Raw genomic sequence first — 20,973 nt, 5'->3', positions numbered from 1 at the left:
TCTCAAATGTTTATCAACTTTATAAACTCTTTCCACACTAAAAATCTTTTCTGTAGCTTCCCAGGGCCTTTTTAGGAAAGAAAGGACAGGGATTATCATTTCCACAGATTTAAAAAAAAAAAAGTGAACTCACAGAAGAGCTGTCATTTACTTAAGGTCGTAGTGAGCATTAGGTATTTCTAAGACAGGGAAGCTCCCTCGCTCTCTGAGGCAAACTAGTCAAAGCAGCCTTTTAAGAAACACATCTAACATAAAGCAGAGTCTGGCGTGGAGCAGGTACTAAGTAAATACCTGCTAGATAAATCTATCTCAAAGTAACTCAGAATTAACTGAGTCCACACTTGATTGTAGAAGGAAATAAAAGACCAACCAAGAAATCAATGGATAGGGTTGCTGGGTACAAGCAGGCAAAAAAGGGACCCCTTCTTTCCTTTATCCACACATAGTAGTTCATGCAGCCTCACACTAGCCTTCTGACAGAATTACAAAACAGTTATGGGGCCCATTAGGACAGGAACCAAGGACCTGCCTCCAGAACTGTCTGCTCTAATCTGTCCGCGTAATCGTTCTCTCTTCTCCTTAGACTTGGGTGACAGGAAAGTGCAGGGCAGCAGGCCTACGATGGGACTTGCTGAGCCTCCCAGTGCTATGGTTCCTACCCTAGTTGTAGTGTTGCTCATGGCCAACCCGTGTCGAGCCCACGCTAAACAGCAAGGAGACATCCCAGGGGACCTGAGATGCACAGACATAAGGAACTCTAGGAATCTGGTAAGATCAACAGAGGAGTTTGCCCTCTGAAAAGGGGGCCAGTAGATGCAAAGAACACAAATTGATACAGGATGACTTTAACATGAACAGACACCAGCAGGATCTCATTGGTCTCTGGTTTCTACATACATCCTTGAAGCAGCTGCTTAAGGTTCGGAATGAGAGCGACACCAAAACCTTTTTCTTTTTCTTTTTTTGGTCTTTTTGCCTTTTCTAGGGCCGCTCCCGTGGCATATGGAGGTTCTCGGGCTAGGGGTTGAATCGGAGCTGTAGCTGCTGGTCTACGCCAGAGCCACAGCAATGCGGGATCCGAGCCGCATCTGTGACTTACACCATGGCTCATGGCAATGCGGACCCTTAACCCACTGAGCGAAGCCAGGGATCGAACCCACAACCTCATGGTTCCTAATCGGATCCGTTAACCACTAAGCGACAACAGGAACTCTGAGAGTGACACCAAAACCTTTTACTGACACAAAGAGTTATGATGAACCACCCCTAGTGCTAGTGGCAATGAACATATGAAAAAAATAATGAATTCCCATCACCGCTTCATGGCCGTAAAGTTTCCCGACAGGCAAGAATCACATATACTTGTAGAGAAGGCTCACGGGGTGGGAGAATATCAAGTGCTAGAAAGCAGAGGCCAGTAAGACACTAAAGCTGTTTGTGGAATTCATCTGTTGAGGCTAGTCAAAGAGCAAGATGCCCAGAATATAACCCCCAAATTGTAGCACACCCAAGACTCTGCACAGCTTATGACAAGACAGTTCAACTGTGCCTGGCTCATACTGATCACAGCGAAGAGGCTGTAGCTGGAGAGAAGAGCAGCATCCAGGAGAGGCTGGGCGCCATCAGTCTAGGCTCATAGTCGACAGCAGCTTCACGATGCCACCCCCCCCCCAGCTCCAACACCCGCAGCCCCAGCTCCGCTCTGTCCCATGCCTGGACATTCCAATTAGTGACATATTTTAAGGAACAGAGACTGAGGATCATGTTAAAACAACCAAAAAGTTCATCGTCAAAGAACGAAGTCAATCAGAATAGTGCTGTCTTCTTAAAAACAAGAATGGCAGAATGAGAATGGATTAAAATTTTGTGCGTGTTTTAAACTGCTGGACCCGGAGTTCCCGTCGTGGTGCAGTGGTTAACGAATCCAACTAGGAACGATGAGGTTGCGGGTTCGATCCCTGCCCTTGCTCAGTGGGTTAATGATCCAGCGTTGCCGTGAGCTGTGGTGTAGGTCGCAGATGCGGCTCGGATCCCGCGTTGCTGTGGCTCTGGCGTAGGCCGGGGGCTACAGCTCCGATTAGACCCCTAGCCTGGGAACCTCCATATGCCGTGGGAGCGGCCCAAGAAATGGCAAAAAGACAAAAAAAAAATAAATAAAAAAATAAAATAAAATACAATAAACTGCTGGACCCTACCTTGTAACAACAATTGATTTCCAGCTCTTGCTGTCAGCACCTTCAAGCTGTGGGCCTCTGCTTTCTGCCAACTGTAATCTCTTACCCGTCTCTTCGAGTTGAACTGTCATCTTCTCATTTAGTATCTCTAAATTATTCTTAACTATCCGTAATTTCTCTGCAGCTTCAGTTTCCTATCATAAAGAACTAATTAGTATATTATGACAAGACATAATACCATTCTCATGGATACAATATAGTCAAAATTATCACTACAAACTAGGAAAAAAATAACCTGGTATTCTAAATGCTGATTAAAATTCCAATAAAAATTCAATATTTCTTTTACTCTAAAATAGAAATTGCGTAATAATTAGAACAGATCATGTAAATGAGGTTAGAAAAATATATTTATAAGTATTTCACTCTAGTAGTTACTTTAAATTTATCATCTTTGTCCATAATAGTTACAGGAAATGGGATAGTTTACGTCTTTAGATTTAGACGTTTTGACTAATACCTGAGAGCCGTAAGTATAAATTACACATGTAAGCACCACAAATTATTTCCACTATTAAATATCCCCATTCAAAGCACAGTATCACTCTGGCCTCAGAGTACACTCAGACACTGTTGTAACTTGTTTAAAAATATTAATTTCAATTTACTCACTGGATCATCCACATAAGTAACACCTATGTGTCTGGGGCAAGGAATATATTTTGCCACTTAGAAAGCAAACTTACTGTTTGTTTAACAGAATAGTTTCATATACTCTTTATTGTACATCAAACTTTAGTCTAAGTCATGTGCATGAATATTAACTCATTTAAGCTCTATAGCAGCGCTGTGAAATAGATATACTTAATATTTCCACTTTTATAGATGAGGAGTCGAGAGATGGGGAGAGAACAGTCCTTTGCCCTAGTTCCCACAGCCTGAAGTAACAGAGCTAGGATTTGTATCCCGGTCGTGTAGCTTCTACGCTATACTGCCTCTTCATTTCTTAGTTTTATTTTCAGTGTTCCTCCTAGTGAAAAGATGGCAGGCAAATAAACACATTTCCTAAAACTCTTTAATACCTATTCTGAATAGACACTCCCATCAACTTTTTAATTAAGTCTGCCCAGAATGTATTATTAACTTATTAAAATAAAAAATTTAGTCAATAATGAAAGTCATACTTTTTTAAGTTCTTTACGAAGCCTTTCATTTTCAGCAACAATTTTCTCTGTGCCTCTGGTCTTGGATTCATGGTGCATGCTCAACTGACGGCCAAGATGAGCTTTAAGTTTTTCTAATTCGGCCTAGAAATTGAAAAGCTCTACATTATCAAAACAAGGAAATAAGTGATGATCTTGTAAACTCATAAGATTTAACTCAACATAATTTGAGAGACCGTATTTGATAAGATTAGAATTAAATTCTTCCCTTTAATACTGGTCTTTGAGAACAGAGGTTCCCAATCTTGGCTTAGAATGAACTGATGACTTAAAAAAAAAAAAAAAAATCACCATATCGACAGTAGACCAATCTTGAAATAATCTGATCTATTTCAAAATTGGGGGCTTAGGCAGTTGTATTTTTGAAAATAGACCCAGTTAATTATTTCACGCTGCCAGAGTGATAACCATTGGTCTGGAAATAAGATGACCAAGGAGTGCTATTCAAACTCTTAGCCTTGTCTCCAGTATTTTTTTTTTCTGTATATATAAAATACCTGCTACATCCATTAAAGTCATTTTATATAGTATATTTAAAATTGTCCTTAAAAATTAAGATAAATTATATTAGTAAAATATTCCATACAAATTACCCATTAAAAATATTACCTTTAACTTTTCATTTTCCAGCTCAATGTTAGCCATTTTTTCACTGGTCAGTATTCCTGATGCTTTTTTCAGCTGTTCATTTTCCCTTTGGACTTTTTCAACTACTTTTTTCATTAAACCAATGGTTTTTTCTAGTTCTGGGATTGTCTTTCCACTCCTACCAGACTAGGAAAAAATATGTTAACTTTTCATTTAATCAAACATTTCAGAGAGTATAATATAAAGTATCAAAAACATAAGAGGTTTATTATTCAACTCATTGACTCCTAATATTTGAAGCCAAAGCCTGTATTACTTCAATTTATCATTAATAATAACCTTATAGGAATTATAATCCTTACATGATACACAAGAAAATCAAGACAGAGAATTTGATATTCCAGAAGCCATGCAGCTAATAAGAATATGATAATAAACCCTGGTATACTAAAAAAAGAATATTAGCATATTAGCATTATAACTAATAAACTGCCAAGGATATCAGGGCAAATAGTTACAAAATGTTAGAATTAGACTAACGAGCAGTTAGCAGTTACCTCAGTGAACAGAAGGAAGATTCCTGGAAGTTAAATGTTTTCAAGGAGCGGAGGGATACGTGATGAAAAAAGAGATGGTACAGAGTCCAAATGGAATAAAAAGCATGTAAGATGTGACAGATGATAAAATACTTAACTTGAAACAAAGAGAAAGCTTAATGTTTTACAAACTGTAGATGGAGCAGAATAATATTGAAATGAATGGAACTAGTAAAGCCGTATCAATACTGTTAAAACACATCCAAACTTTTTTTTTTTCTTTTCATTTCCAGCTTATCACTTCTGAAACCAAACACAGGGCATACTCTCACATACTCACCCCTCTAACGTGTCCAAGTTTTCGCTCCACTTCTGCTTTTTCTTTCTTAAGAAATTCACACATTTCCTTCAAATCTCTTACCTGATTCTAAAAAAATTAAAGAAAACATGTAACAATTTAACATAGCTGTAGCCATTGAAAAGGAAAGACAAACAATTCATCTGAACTACCAGTCTCTTCAACTGCATAGCTGAATTAAGCAAGTGGGGCTTTATACCAAGGAGGACTTTGAACTAAGACATACATTGAATTAAAGTGTATTAATACAAGGGCATTTATATAGGAATTTTTAGAAATAGTTCCTGCATTATTGCTTTAGTATACCATATAAATGTGAGTTTAGAACTTCTGATTTAACTGTCCCATAAATTACATATGTATAACTTATACGATACAGAGAAAAAGACAACTGATCTTCTGACTTTGGTTCTAATAATGTAAAAATGAGAATGAGAAGCAAGACATAGCTTAATTATATACCATTACCAGTGGAATTAACAGATTGCTAACATCCTAGGTTAAAAACTAGAACTGAAACAATCAGTCACTCAGGAGAAAAAGATTCCCACAAATAGGGTTAAGTTTTGGAAAACCAAAAATTAACTTATAAACATCAAAATAAAAATTCTAACAGAGACAATCATGCTAATATATACTTTTTAATTTAAAGACTTTGTTTTTTAGAACTATCCTAATATTTTATAGTGTGACAATTATTTAAATATACCAACCATCATGTTGCCACAGGGCATTTGAACTTGCTATTTCTGTTATCTGGAACTCTTTTTCTGGGATCTGTACAACCCACTTCATTACCTGTCCCCTAGCTCTCTGCTAAAATACTATTTTATTAAGGAAGTCTCTCCTTACTCAATGAATTTTATTACACTTAAGAGTTATTATATAGCATTTCCATCCCAAACCCCCAGCCCATCCCTCCACCCCCCAAACTTTCTCCTTTGGAAATCGAAAGTTTTTCAAAGTCTGTGAGTCAGTATCTGCTCTGCAAAGAAGTTCCTTGTGTCCTTTTTTTAGATTTCACATGTCAGTGATAACATATGATGTTGGTGTCTCACTGTCTGACCAACTTCACTTAGCATGATAATGTCTGGGTCCATCCATGTTGCTGCAAATGCCGTTCTTTCTTTCCTTTTCATGGCTGAGTAACATTCCATTATGTATATGTACCACTACTGCCCTATTTTACACAGCAATGCCATGAACAGTTGGCCCTTGAACAATATGGGGGTGTCATGTATAGTCAGCCCTCTGTACCTATAGTTCCTCTGCATCCATGGATTCAACCAGCAATGGATCTTGGAGAACAGCAACATTTATATTCAAAAAAATCCCCATATGAGGTGGACTCTACAAGTTCAAAGGTCAACTGTACCCCTATCCAATACACACACACACATCCTGAATTCACACCAACCATACTTTGTCTTCTTAGTACTTAAAAACATCAGCTCAGATACTGTATATCGACTCACTTACCTAATTGTTAGCTGCCCCACCGGAATGTAAGCTCTATGGGTGCAAGAATTTTTTAATTGCTGTTTCCCAACCCCTAGAAGAGTCTCCGACACGAAGGAGGCCCTCAACATATAACTGTTAAGTGAACAAATGTAGAAAGTATAACACTGCCATGATATTTTATGAATATGAGTTTCTGACTTCTTTGTAAACTAATATAGTAAACACAACAATTAAATGGGGAGAAAAAGGATTTCAGGCATTAGATTTTCTAACTATCATAAAGAATATTTGGCGTTCCCGTGGTGGCGCAGTGGTTAACGAATCTGACTGGGAACCATGAGGTTGCAGGTTCGATCCCTGCCCTTGCTCAGTGGGTTAATGATCCGGCGTTGCCGTGAGCTGTGGTGTAGGCCACAGATGCGGCTCGGATCCTGAGCTGCTGTGGCTCTATAGACCAGGGGCTATAGCTGCGATTTGACCCCTAGCCTGGGAACCTCCATATGCCGCAGGAGCAGCCCAAGAAAAGGCAAAAAGACAAAAAAAAATAAAGAATAAAGAAAGAAAGAAAGAATATTAAATTTACCTTTAAAAATATTAAATTTACCTTTAATCTCGGCAAATCTTTATTTGCTTGTTCAAGCTGAAATTTTAGTTCAATGTTTTCAGATGACAACTTCAAGTTTTCCCTCTGGAGCTCTTGTTCTTTTTGATAATGGTCATCCGACTCTATCCCTGAAGTCTTCAGGAAAATGAAGTTAGGGATATTTTTAAGGTATAACAAATGAAAGCCGCCTGAGACACAGTGGATAAGAAAACACTGTGCTAAGAGGAAACATTTTTCCTCAAAGGAACGACAAAGTTTGAAAGCTGTAGAGAAAACAACCGTAAACAAGCAAACTTGTAGGAGAAAAGGTAGTTTGTTGTAACTAATATAGAGAAAGCAAAGCCAAGTTTGAGTTAATAATGTCTGCATATTAATTAATGCCTCCATATACTCTCAAGACACCTAACCTAGCTTGTGGTTGTTCTTCCAGTTCAAAAATAAAGTATGGCTGTTACCTGTTATAGACAGAACCCCCACCCAACAAAACTCCCAAATTCATCTGTTAACGTCCTAACACCCAGCACCTCAGAATGACCTTATTTGGAGATATGGCCTTTTCAGAGAAAATCGAGTTAAAATAAGGTCATTAAGGTAGGCTTTAATCCAGAAATGTTTGATCTTCTTCTACGAAAGGGGAATTTCTTCTACGAAAGGGGGATTTCTAGTCATCTAGAAGCCAAGGAGAGGCCTGGAACAAATCCTTCCCCACACCCTAAAGAAGGAATCAATCCAGGTGATACCCTGACTTTGGACTTTGAGCTTCCAGAAGCGTGAGTATAAATTTCTGTTGCTGAAGCCATCGACTCCATAGTGTTTCGTTATGGTGGCCCTAGCAAATGAATATACAAGCCTACAAAAAGTGCCTCAATTCCTTCCTTCCTTAGAAAGCTATGCTTTGAGGTTAAGCAATCATGCCCTCCTCCGAAATCCAGTAACACTTTATCTGCATTTCCCTGGGCATGAATCCACTTAGGTCAAGATGTGTGTCCACTTTTACCTCTCCATCTAAATTATACATTGTTTGAAGAGAAACCTGTGCTTCGTTTATTTTTCTTCCGTCAAGTGGGTATTACACCGCCTACATCATGAGATGGCTATGAGCATCGTAATGGACAATTTTGTGAAAGTACACAAAACAGCTTAGTTTTTTCTCCCCTATCCCATTCTCTCTCTCCACTGGCTTCATGAGCTATCGAGTTAACAACTCCACAGCCATTGTTATGAGTATCATATCACTCACTATATTACCAATTATGTATATATTATTAAAGTATCATACGAATACACTTACTATACATGTCTCTGTAACAGCTTGTTAATTCGGAGTAGGTTAGATACATTCTGACATATTACCCTTAGGTTAAAAAAAATAAAGTTTTTTTATGTAAAATGCAGTGAAAGTAAAGAAATGAGAAAATAGGATATAGAAAGTTCAGAAATTCTGGGCTGCCCTTTGATTCAGACATGAAGGCATGTAACACAACCCTGGCAGAAATACTGCATGTATCCCCCTGACTTGTGTTTGCCTGAGGGAACGTGTGTGCACAGGTGCACAGGAGCAAAGAAAACGAAAACTGCCGGGTCTGCCGATGTCGGTAAACCGCAGGATAGGCCCCTCCTCGCTCTGCGTCAGAGGATGCGCGTGCACGGGGTGAACCCAGCGCTACGAGGCCGACACCAGGGCGATCAAGGCGCCCGGAGGCGCCTCCACTTTTGCATCTTACAAAGGAAGGCCCCAGACAGACTAACTTTTAAGGCCTCTTCAGATGTGGAAACAGGTAGGTCTCTGTCCCTGAACTCTTCCATCTCCTTCACGCCTCTCTTCTTTAGCCAATGATAATCAGTACCCCTGACTGATAGATAGAAAATACATCACATTTCCCTCACGGGAAGAGTAATTCTGGTGATCTCACACGAATATTTTTTTCAGCAGTTCTCCTCACGAAAATATTTATATGAGTGAATGGGGATCATCTTTTCCTCTATTCTCAAAAAATAAAAGTATTGAGATTGTCCAAATTTTTTTAGGAAATTCTACGAAATAAATAAAATTCTTGTATAATCATTTTTTAAAAGACTTCCAAATTGCTTTACAGAAGAATTCCGTTAAAAGGAATATACTGTTCGAAGTCCTATTCTTAGGGGATGGGAATTAGAGATAACACACAGCAGAAGTCTCAAATTTTCACTTACTTATCAAGTGAAAATAAGAAGCATTATGTACCTGAATAAGGAAATGAAAGTCCTTTTCATCCATTTTCTCTTCATTTAAATGTCCGATTTAATGAGAACTTAGATGACTGAGGTGGAGAGGAATGAATGAATAAATGAAAGTGATTTGATTTCAACTGGGAAGTTCTTACTCTGGACTGTGTAAATTGACCAAAACTAGTGTGTATGTAGAACATTTACAAACTGTAGAATCAGAGCTCTATGTAAGTCCAGATTCTTCATCTTTCTCATCCAAGCTTCCCACGTAAAACAGAAATAATATTCTGCAGAGTATTATGAAAACTACGCCTTTTTTCATTACAAAAAAGTATCTGTTACAATACATGGCAAAGAGACCCATCAAAGGAACTGCCAAATATAATGTTACAGAGCATCATACCATTTTTATTGATACTATTCACTGTAGGGAAATCTTATTTGCAATGAGACTACTGACATGCTGAATTAGAAATATCTAAGGTAAAACAAATACCTCTGAAGTGCCTTTTTTTGTCATCTAATCTAATTTTTTTAGTGAATATTAATGGCAAAACAGTGAGTACTGACATGAATTAGGTCATGCACAACCATCAAGTTTTTGTAAGAACTAGTCCAATATTAGGGTTTAGGGAGAATTTTATTGAAAGTATTTTTTTTACACAAATCCTACCCCATTTGCACCACATACGTATACTACTTGCTACAAGAAAGCTCAGCTAAGAGAGGAATAAGGGCCTGCCATGTACTCAAACCTGGGGCGCTGCACTCCTTGGCTGGACTAGCACCTCAGTTTCAGAGTTTGCCTGTGCACCGTCCTCAGCCCACTGAGTCACTGCAGCAGCACCTGTGCCACGACCACGGTCCTCACCCGCAGATGCTTCTGGGTCCACGCGGTTGCTGTGATTCCCGTCTTCAGCTATGCATTCCTCTCCTTTCTCACTCTCCCCTAGCTCATTTTCTTCCTTGTTTTGATAGTCTTGTTTACTAGTCTCACAACAGTCTTGATTAATTTTCTCAACCTCAGGATCTGGTTCGTTTTTAAAAGTGGAGGTAAAATTGGTCAAGGCGCCATTAGTTGACCTAAATGGACTTGACTTACTGTTTGGCCTTGACTCAAATTTATTTAACTCAGTAGGAGCTACGCTATCTCCTGCTTTGTGTTTTTCTTGATTACGATAACACTGCAGACTATTTCTAGGCACCTGCTGATATAAGTTGTCACTGACATCTACTCCTTTCTCATTTCCAACTCTGAGTACTCTTAGGGGTTTTTTTTTGTTCCTGTGTAAAGTGCTCTTTTTGTGAAAAACATTATGCCTATATTTATTAACGCTGGTAGCAAGAGTAGAAAGCGTAGTTGTGGTACCTAACAAATCATGCTTGAAGCCGAAAAAAACAGAAAGAATAGGAAGAGAAAAGGAAAAAAAACAGTAAAAATATACACACGAGTGTTTTAAAATAAGATACAACAAATAATTCTACAATTAATGAGACTTTATAAAGAAAAAACAGAAACATGCAACATTTGAATGGAAATAATGCTGTAACATACCTTCCTAATTTATCTAACTATATGTTCTTGTCACAGCAAAACTCATAACTACACTTAAAATCTCTAGAAATCACTTGTAATGGAGTTTTATGCAAAGCGTAATAACCTTGTTTACCATTATCATGTAAAAAGGATTCAAGACGTTAACATGGATCACTACCCAGTAAAAATAAAAGGGGGATTTACTGAAATAATATTAATGAGAAGGATCTGCTGTTTTCAACCAGATAAAGGTAGAAGCTGTTTTCCCTTTTAAATTTTAAGTGGGAGAAAAAAAAAAAAAGGAAAGAAAAGATGTGCACTTACTGAAGGCCTAGAATAGGCATCCTTTGAAAACTGTTTTTCTAAAGTGTGAATTTTTTCTTGAAGGTATTTATTTTGTAAACGTAAATCTTCTATAACAGCATCTCGAGGAAGAGCTTGATGGGTCCTATGAACAACCACCACAGACTCTTTACTGTTCACACTTCCAATTTTATGACGGTTTTATTATATTAAAATATAGGTAAAACACATACATTTATTAACACTCTATCTTAAATTCTACAAAACTTGAAAACTTCATAAAGATTCAATTAGGAAATGACTACATTGTAAAAAAAAGACCCTTAACAGAAGATTCACAGCAGTGCTCCTTTCATCTATGATTTAAAAAGTGTACTTTGCTTTTAAAAAAATGCATTAACATCTGCAAAGACCACCTATCTATTTTGGGGACTGGGTGAGAAGCTGTATGAAAGCATTATTTTAAAACACTATATAACAATTTCATAATATCCACACGGCTTTCTCAGGAAGTTCGAGGATTTTAAAAGGCTCTAAGTGCTACCGAATCATAATCTATTACTTCAGCCTATACTCATCCACATGTCCCACATGGGCCTCTACTATCTGGCAGAACCACATCTGTTCGATACACTTGTCCAGGAGTCCTCCTCTCCTTAGGCAAATAAATCCTCTCTCACCCACTCCTGGCTCTAGGTCTCTGTCAAGGTTCTGTTGTCTTGGAATGTCTTTTATCTGAATCTGATTCATAAAATTCAGAAATTTACGCTTGAACTGAGAAGAGAAATTCAATCTCTTTTACAAAATCTTCTTCAATTACTCCTGTCTACACAGATTCATATTAGAAAAAGAAGCTATTCAATATCTAAATGTATTAGAAGCTTTTAAAACTAAAATATTTTGACCCTTGTGAAAACTGCAAAGTACTTAGTTTTATTTCGAACATATGCTTAGACGAAGAAAAACAGGGAGGTTAGGACCAGAGTAGCTACGACTAAATGCCAAAAGAAGACTATTTCCGTCACTTTTTTCTTCTCAACCAAGGAGAACTCAGAAGGACTTAAGAAACAACAACTTAGGAGTTCCCGTCGTGGCTCAGCGGTTAACACATCTGACTAGCATCCATGAGGACGCAATTGGATCCCTGGCCTTGCTCAGTGGGTTAAGGATCTGGCGTTGCCGTGAGGTATGGTGCAGGTTGCAGATGCGGCTCGGATCCTGTGCGGCTGTGGCTGTGGCGTTGGCTAGCGGCTATAGCTCCGATTCGACCCCCAGCGGGGGAATCTCCCTATGCCATGGGAGGGAGGCATCGGCACCTGTGACGGAGATGTAAGTTACAAGTTCTAAGAAAATGGACAGAACATAATGGAAAAAATCAAAATCAAAATCATTATACAATTAAAAAAAACCATGTTTTAAAAATTAAAAAAAGTTCATGAGTGTTCCTTCAAAGGAGTTCAATTTCATATAGTCTGACACAACATTATTAATAAAGAACTACTAATGATATCTATCTATCTATCTATATCTCCAATATATAGATATATATTTGGTTGTGTCCATGGCATGTGGAAGTTTTCAGGCCAGGGACTGAACCTGGGCCACAGCAGTGACAATGCTGAATCCTTAACCACTAGGCCACCGGGGAATGCCCCAGTGGTCATTTTGAGGGAAGGAAAAAGTATGATAAACACAGGAACAGTCAGGTGTCCTCATATGCAAGTATTACAGGTAGCTCTCAGACTCTGACAGTGATCACTTTCATGATTTCAGATTGCTTGGACGCACTTAGAAGAGGAAGTAGCAAATTACGTAAAACTAATCTAAGTTCATCTTGAAAGAAATGAGTGAAATGGAAAATTACAGTTTTAATTGTTAAACTATTGTTGTTAGGATATGATTGTATTTTGCCTTACATGACTGCAACTATATCAGAAGACACAGCTTGGAAAGAGACAGCAAAACAAAACAAAAATCCCAAAGGCTCTGTTACAAAAATGACATTGGTTTGGGGGGAGGGAGCTTGGTTCTAGGTAGAGTGGAATAAACACACCCAATCTTATTTCTCCCAAATTCAGGGAGGAGTTATTTAAGTTCCTTAACAAGTATATTTTACAGATCGGAATAGAATACCAGAATTTGAAAGACTGGCAAACACGTGGTGGATTTACTTTTCCTTTCCTCTAGTATTTCCTGGCCTGAACACAACACAGCTTGAAACTTGAAGATGAGTGTCAGCATGGAGGGAGAGAACTCCAGGCAAGTGACAGCTCCAGTAAGGAGAAAGGGAACTTAAAATACCCACAGTACAACAATTCCTCCTTATTTTTCTATCTATTCTCTCCTGCTCTAACCCTCAGGCAATCCCATGGCAGTGGTGGCAGAGGCTGCAATGGGAACCAACAGGAGCCAAATGTTTTAGGAGAGGAATCTTCTCTTTTCACTGGTAGAGCTGTGACTAAGGGGGAGGGGGCAAAGTAGTGCCCCCACCAGGTCCCCTTTCTGCCCTCCTGTTGTTGGCTGAACGGTACACAAGAGCACAAATGCTGAAGAGCAGAGGACTACAGGGCAACTAAAGCCCCAGATGTGGTTCAAAGTACCAAAAGGAGGAGCCAAAGGGAAACCAAGAGCAGAGGGAGATCACAGAGGGCGAGGAGCTCAAGAAGAGAACCTTATAAAGTTGTGTCTGACCCTCCGGCCTCACCCTTGAGCATGCATGCATGGACCTGACACCAATCAGAACAGTAACGACTCTGAAAATAGAACCAACAGAAGACACCCCACATACCAGACTGTCAACTGGGAGGTGTTCAGGCAGAAGTGAGCTAAGGGGCACTGTAACAACTTTGAAAATGAAAACAATATTGGAATTATAGCCCATAGAAAGCAGGTTGAACATGGAGCCTGAACCTATCTGGACCTGTTAAAATGAAAACAAACAAACAAAAACAAAACAAAACAAAACAAAAAACCCTCTATTTTCCATTTAACCAAGATCCAGAGTCTCAAAATAATTTATTCAAAAGTTCAAGAATATAATCCATATTATGTGGCATAGAAAGAATTCACATGAAAAAGACAATCAACAGAACCCAAGCTGAAAATAACACACATTAATTGTGTTAGTTTCTAGGGGTCAACCAGTTTTCCTTTATGGTAATGGCTAGTACATTTCCATGTAACAGCTTACCTCATATACGACAGGTCATTTTCTAAGTCAAGATTTCTCTTTTTTAATTCTTCTACCTCTTTTTCTGACTCCAGCGCTCGCACCCCCATAACCTGATCAACAGTCATGCCAGTTGTTTTCAGTTTCCTCTGCAACGTGAGTTTCTCTTTGTCGGCTCTGGGGGATTTAATACAGAATCATGAAAACACCATTTGCTGTTTGGCTTGTTCAATTTATTAAATTGCAGCTTCCTGTTATAAGACCAATATATAAAAATTAGATCATTCTGTAACTACTATGAGCTAACTTATTTCAAAATTACAGGCAACTTCACTTATAAATCATTAAAATATATTTGAAACACTCTTTAAAGAAAATAAAAAGTGAACTATAAATAATAGATACTTAAAACTAGAACATCTCTCGTATTATCAAGTACACAAAAACTATATAACTTCCAGGTCAATTTAAGACTTTACATATAATTAGGTTTACATTAAATTTAAACTCACTTGGCAAAAAGATCCTTCAAAGTATTCAACTGCTTTGTTAGGATACAGACTTCCCCCTCTTTCTCTTTTAACTTGTTTCTAATTCCTTCTATTTTGGTTTGCCATTTTTTACCTTCTTCCCACCTAATTAATTCTTCTCTGGCACTCTGTGAAACATAACAAAGAAGGAAGAAAATATCCAAGAGATTTTAATTTTAGAATTATCAGTGAAATGTCCTAAAGGGCATGCTAAGCTATAAGCAAAAATGATCTTCAGTTTAAGATGTAACTTGACAGAAAAAGTTCTGGGGAACAGCCTGAACAAATGCCAACACCGTAAGGAATCTAATACAAATGGATCATGACTAAAGTAAACTTCTTTTTTTTTTTTTTTTTGTCTTTTTACGGCTGCACCCATGGCATACGGAAGTTCCCAGGCTAGGGGTCTAATCGGAGCTGTAGCTGCCAGCTTATGCCAGAGCCACAGCAACACCAGATCGAAGCCACATCTGCGACCTACACCACAGCTCGTGGCAACGCCAGATCCTTAACCCACTGAGCGAGGCCAGGGACTGAACCTGCAACCTCATGGTTCCTAGTCGGATTCTTTTCTGCTGCACCATGATGGGTGCTCCCTAAAGTAAACTTCTAATGAGGAATATTTATGTGTAAATGACCAACCCAATTTTGTCAGCCATAGCAACCTCTTAGTATCACAGCCCCTTCAAATCTGCAGTGTGTATTATTTCTCTTATTCTACAGATATTTACTTAGTGCTAATCATTTGCCAGGTACTGTTCTAAGCACTAGGAATTAAAACAATGGATAAACTAGACAAAAAAAAGCCCTATCTTCATTAATTACAGTCTAGTTTATGTTCATTGGGTGGCTGAAATAGAGGGAGGGAGCAAAATATAGACAAAAAACAATTTAAAAAAAAGTTGAAGTACACTAGCTCATGATAAGTGCTACAAAAAGGGGGGTGAAATGAGGACACTTTAGAGCTAGGTACTGTGGTTTGTTATAATTGAGATAAGGTGTCCAGGGAAAGTAATGCAGAATAGTCCTGTGTACCAAACAGTTATCAAGTGTCTTACGGAATATTCAGTTAAAAATTCTGTTCATAACTGTCTAAGAACTTAGCTCCTTTCCACCGAGCAATTTTTTTTTTTTTTTTTGGCTTTGTACGGCTGTACCTGTGGCATATGGATGTTCCCAGGCCACGGGTCGAATCGGACCTATAGCTGCTAACATACGCCACAGCCACACCACCACCAGATCCAAGCCTCGCCTGTGACCTACACCACGGCTCACGGCAGTGAGGGATCCACGACCCACTGAGCGAGGCCAGGGGTGGAAAGCACATCCTCATGAATACCATTCGGGTTCCCTTCCACTGGGCCACAGTGGAAACGCCAACCAAGCAATTTTCTGAACTTTTTACTATATACTGAATTTTCTAGGAATATAACAGCCTTATAAAGACTATGGACATCATTTTGCTGAGAACTACAGACACAACTATTTGCCATTTTGGAAATCAAAGCAACAAATGGAAATGCCCCTGGGATAGAAAAGACCATGCTTGTATCAGTCTGCAATCGCAGCCCTGAATTCACACTGAAGTTTCCCAAAGGCGAAAGCACATGACCACTTCACTGTTTTCTATGAAGCATTTCCATGTTGAATTATGAAAGATACATGTGTTTATTATTTTTATAAATTATTTTCCTTTCATGTTTCTCCTTCATACTTCATTTAGGGCATTTACAGTTATTATTTTCAAAATTGTGCATATATATAGTTTATATTAATCATAAATTTCATGGGACATTATGAAACACTGTACTTACTATAAAAGAGAAGTTTAGGGCTGAAAGGATTAAAAGCCATAATTTAAAGTCAAATACCCAACAAAGATAAGCAGCCCTATCAAAACAATCCTCTCCCATACTGGCCAATTTTTTTACCTTATTTTATCTAGTTCAATATGTGTCCTATAAAAAAATGTAAAAACTTCAGCAAGTGTTCGACAGTTATTAAGCTCTTCGTTTCTAAAATATAAACAAAGAATTGTATGTATTTCTAGAACTCTAAGTATTAGTTGAGAGCAAAAGGTATATAGGTTAATGCTGTGGCGTGGAATGCTCTAGAGAAACCGGGCAGTTCTTGCCCACCTGACATCACCCTCTGAAGGAGGCTGAGGGAAGCAAGGCTGAAGTAATTTTAAGAGGAACAGAAAAACAACAAAGGTCAATGTCACCGAGGGTCTGATGGAGACTGGAGGAGAAAACGGGGGAAGGAGGAGGAGGAAAGAAGTCCTCTTTCCCAGGTTCTGTACTGACAGCTGCTCGTCTCATCATAGATTTCAGAATGTTACAGCATGTTAAGATTTTCACTAGTTCAACGAATACTGACCATCTACTACATGCCAGGGACTGTGCTAGGTACTGAGGACACAAAAATAAAAGCAGGGAGTTCCTGTCATGGCTCAGTGGCTAACGAATCTGACTGGGAACCAATGAGGTCGCTCAGTGGGTTCAGGATCCAGGGTTGCCGTGAGCTGTGGTCGCAGACGCAGCTCGGATCCCGCGTTGCTGTGGCTCTGGTGTAGGCTGGTGGCTACAGCTCCAAATAGACCCCTAGCCTGGGAACCTCCGCATGCCACGGGTGCAGCCCTAGAAAAAGAAAGACCAAAAAATAATAATAATAATAATAAAAATAAAAGCAAAGTTTCTGCCATCAAAGGTTACAGTCCAAAATATGAACACATAGGTAAGTAAATTTCTGTATGTCAGAGAGTAATAAATGCTACTGAGAAAAGCAGAGAAGCACAAGAGATAAAGAAATGCAAGACCTGGGGGTGAATTTTGTTGTGGTTCATAGATGGGCCTCAAACACTGGTTACAGAGCGAAAGGTGTTGAAATTTCAATAGGAAAGCATTCTTTGAGGAAAAAACATTTATAAATTTGAAATGCCTAACACCGCTGAATCTGAAAGAACACTTTCGTCAGATTCCTGAACACAAATCTTAGTATCAGTGTAGCTCTTCGTGCTTCCTTTGTCCATTTAGAAATATCAGACTCTGGTGTAGACTTGATGGCTTACGAAAGACTTTCACATATTATTTCACTGTCAAAACAACTTTGAGAAGCTGGCAACACAAACAGTATTATATCTATTTTAAGTTGAAATAAACTGAAGCACAGAATTTAGAGGTCCAGGGAAAGCCCCAAGGCTTTGAGGAATTCTGTCGGGAATCAGGTTAGGAACAAGTATTCAATGATCAGACCCATAACCAAGTAGGAAGGCAGCAAAAAAAGCAACCTAGAAGAATAAGGACATTTTGACCTTGTAGTTCTTACTAGCAAAGCTTCTGAAAAGTATGTTTTGGTTCTACGCATATAAATGCAAACATTTAGAACAAAATTATACTGACATTGAAAATTCTCATAAGGACAGTATTTTTGGATTATACTCTATTAAAATATTTTAATTCCATTACCTATTCTCTATTCAGTGACACTGAAGACACAATTTTCTTTTTATTTTCATGTTACTGAATTATTTTATGGATACTGAGTATTCTCTGGGTAAACTTTACCATAAAAACTCTTCCTATCCATGGCTACTGCACGGTGATTTCTCTTCAGGGGTAAACATTATTACTAACACCAGTATTTCCAGGGTCACTTTTGAGATTGTCAATGCTATCAACAAGATACACGTCTTCAGTGTATTAGTCACAATAAATTTAGGTATATGTACTTTAGCCAATTTTAGTTTTTCTTTATTTCTATCAGTAAATTTTATTACAAAATAGTTTACTAGTTAACTTGTAAGAAAATCATAAGCAATTTTTCTCATACTACAGAATCAATTTATGAGTGGGGTGGTTATTGATTATAAGTGCAAACACTGAATATATTTCAAATCACTTTGTTCAGTCTGAAGTAACAGTCTAGTCCGCCGAAGGATTAAAAAAGACAATGTGGGTCAAGACAGAAGAATGACAATGCCCAGCTGTCTTTCCCAAAGGTCTATATACACAATTACATTGAGAAAAGTGATAAATATAGCTGGGTATGTAAGGTACAGAGGGGTCTGGATGTACTAGAATATCGTGAAGATGACATGGAGATCAGACAGTAGTTTCCAAGTAAAAATTGCATTACAGGTGTCTCTTCAAGTAGACCTGTGAATGCCTAAAGGACAGAAACCTGTCTTAGAGCTCTCTGTGTTATCCAGTAGCATTTATGTCCCAGGTCCTTGGGTTAATAATTTATTCTTCAATGACATATTTAACCTAGTCCATCACGACTTAAACATATCAGTACATTCTTCATGTACCTTTTCTTTTACAGGTTTTACTTCTACCCCGTCTGCCTTCTTTTCCAGCTGACTCTCTAGCTTTTTAATTTTCTTTTGAAGTTCTTCTATTAAACTCTGTTTATTATCTATCAGAGGTTTGCCCTGAAAAATAAGATGTATTTTTATAAGTAAAAAAGTATCAAACAAAATATACAATAACTATTCCAGTAATAGAACCTTTCTGAGACTATAGCTAACCATACTTTTATATAATAACCACACTTCTTAATATATATTTATATATAAAGATGCAATATACAACATATAAATTTATATATATATACAATATATAAAATATTTCACATATAATTTGTATTGTATTTATATGAAATAAACTATTTTAAATATATTTTATATAATACCCCTATTTTTATATAGTAGCTATAAATCAAAGACATCATCACAATTAAATAGAAAATACCTGTAAGCCACTAGTTAGTCTTTTAATTTGCCTTTTCAGTTCATCATTCTCTTGATCAATTCCATCTTTCTCTCTAAGCATTTTATCATAGGCTTTTTGTTTTTTCTGTAGTTCATTGGTTAAGTCATTCAAATTATCAGTCAGTGAGTTTTCTCTGTTTTTGCTTGTTTTCAGAGATTCTTTAAGTTTTAAAATATTTTCACTTAAATCTTCAACTTGTGACTAATAAAAGATAAAGAAAGGTTTAATTGTGAATCTTCAGCAAATACCAATGATAAAAGCAATAATAATAGAGAAGTACACAATTAATAGTTATTAAGAAGAAAGTTTCTGTCTAAATTTTTAAGTATACATGTGCCAAAAAAAAGGTCACAGCTACATAAATTTTTCCATCTTCATTTCAAATGAACCAGGTCTACTTTGAAGGAAAAACAATAAAATAGGAAAAAACAGTTAAAGCATTTCATCTTCAACAAATACCTAGAACCAAAATTTTATCAAATAAGCAAATGTTTCATTATGGCTGAATTAACTGATTAGAAAAACAAGTACATATCATCATACACAACGATTTTTAAAGCACTGTCAATCATAAGAGTAGTATAAAACAAAATTCTGATTTTAAGTAGTTTCTAACTACTCTGTAAAGACAGGATAGAAGAGGGTAGCTCGCAATACCAGGCGGTATATATAAGCCACTATAAAGGAGTTCTTAGCTGTCCTAGATAGTAACATTGATGAGAATGCTAGGACTTGATATATGTTTTGTTGAATTAAATTCTTACAGTCCAAAAGGGAATTACCAAAAGCACCAAAAGGAAATTAGTAGTATTATAGTGTAGTTATAAGAAAAACAAACTCTTCTAGAGAAGTGAGAAAAGGCTTCAAGGAAAAGGACGGGAAGAATGTGAAGAACTCAGAGAAGAAATTTCAGGCAAAGAGAGAGGTATTGAAGAAGGCATCAACAAAGGGCTTTATTTCCATATTTTTTTACTTAGTGGAGTTTCACTGTCAACTATGCTAATAATCTTGATAGGCACAGTCGGAGATTTTAAAAAATCTGAGTGAAGTCCAGCCCTTACGTATTTAATGGTGACGAAGGATATATACAAATAAACCAGGAGTAAATAAAATTTACAAACAAAACAAAACACATAAAAAGTAGATTTTTAATTTTAATCGAAATATACTATGAAAATACTATGAAACTTCATGTAAAGAAACTTGAAAATCATCCTTAAACGTGTATGTTTTGGAAAAAAATTATATGACCGTACACAACCTAACAACTGGAAGAAAATAATAAAAATACATCGCCAAAAAATAATAACGTCAAAAAAAGACTTTAGAGTTAGGCAACTCTGTAGACTAAAAATGCCAAGGACTGCATTTTCATAAACTATTTCAGGGGTAAAAAGGGAAAGCTAATGAACTCATATTATGAACTTAGCAAAAACAAAAAAAAAAAACAAAAAAAACAAAATTCTAAGACAAAAGAAATAAAACAAAGAAATCTGTACATTTACCT

At 37.4% G+C, this 20,973-nt stretch overlaps 1 protein-coding gene across 1 annotated transcript in view; it reads right to left on the bottom strand.

Moving 5' to 3' along the window:
* The window catches only part of CEP290 (centrosomal protein 290), a 92,362-nt gene that overhangs the window by 6,753 nt on the left and 64,636 nt on the right, over window positions 1-20,973 (bottom strand). Inside the window, 10 exon segments of the mRNA XM_047788328.1 lie at window positions 2,196-2,368; window positions 3,359-3,481; window positions 4,007-4,171; window positions 4,862-4,948; window positions 6,945-7,079; window positions 11,014-11,137; window positions 14,183-14,338; window positions 14,674-14,819; window positions 19,004-19,126; window positions 19,446-19,667. Of these exon segments, the coding sequence (XP_047644284.1) occupies window positions 2,196-2,368; window positions 3,359-3,481; window positions 4,007-4,171; window positions 4,862-4,948; window positions 6,945-7,079; window positions 11,014-11,137; window positions 14,183-14,338; window positions 14,674-14,819; window positions 19,004-19,126; window positions 19,446-19,667 (1,454 nt within the window).

Source organism: Phacochoerus africanus, chromosome 7 (assembly GCF_016906955.1).
Source record: "Phacochoerus africanus isolate WHEZ1 chromosome 7, ROS_Pafr_v1, whole genome shotgun sequence".
Classification (NCBI taxonomy): domain Eukaryota; kingdom Metazoa; phylum Chordata; class Mammalia; order Artiodactyla; family Suidae; genus Phacochoerus; species Phacochoerus africanus.
This window is presented reverse-complemented; position numbering and strand designations above follow the sequence as displayed.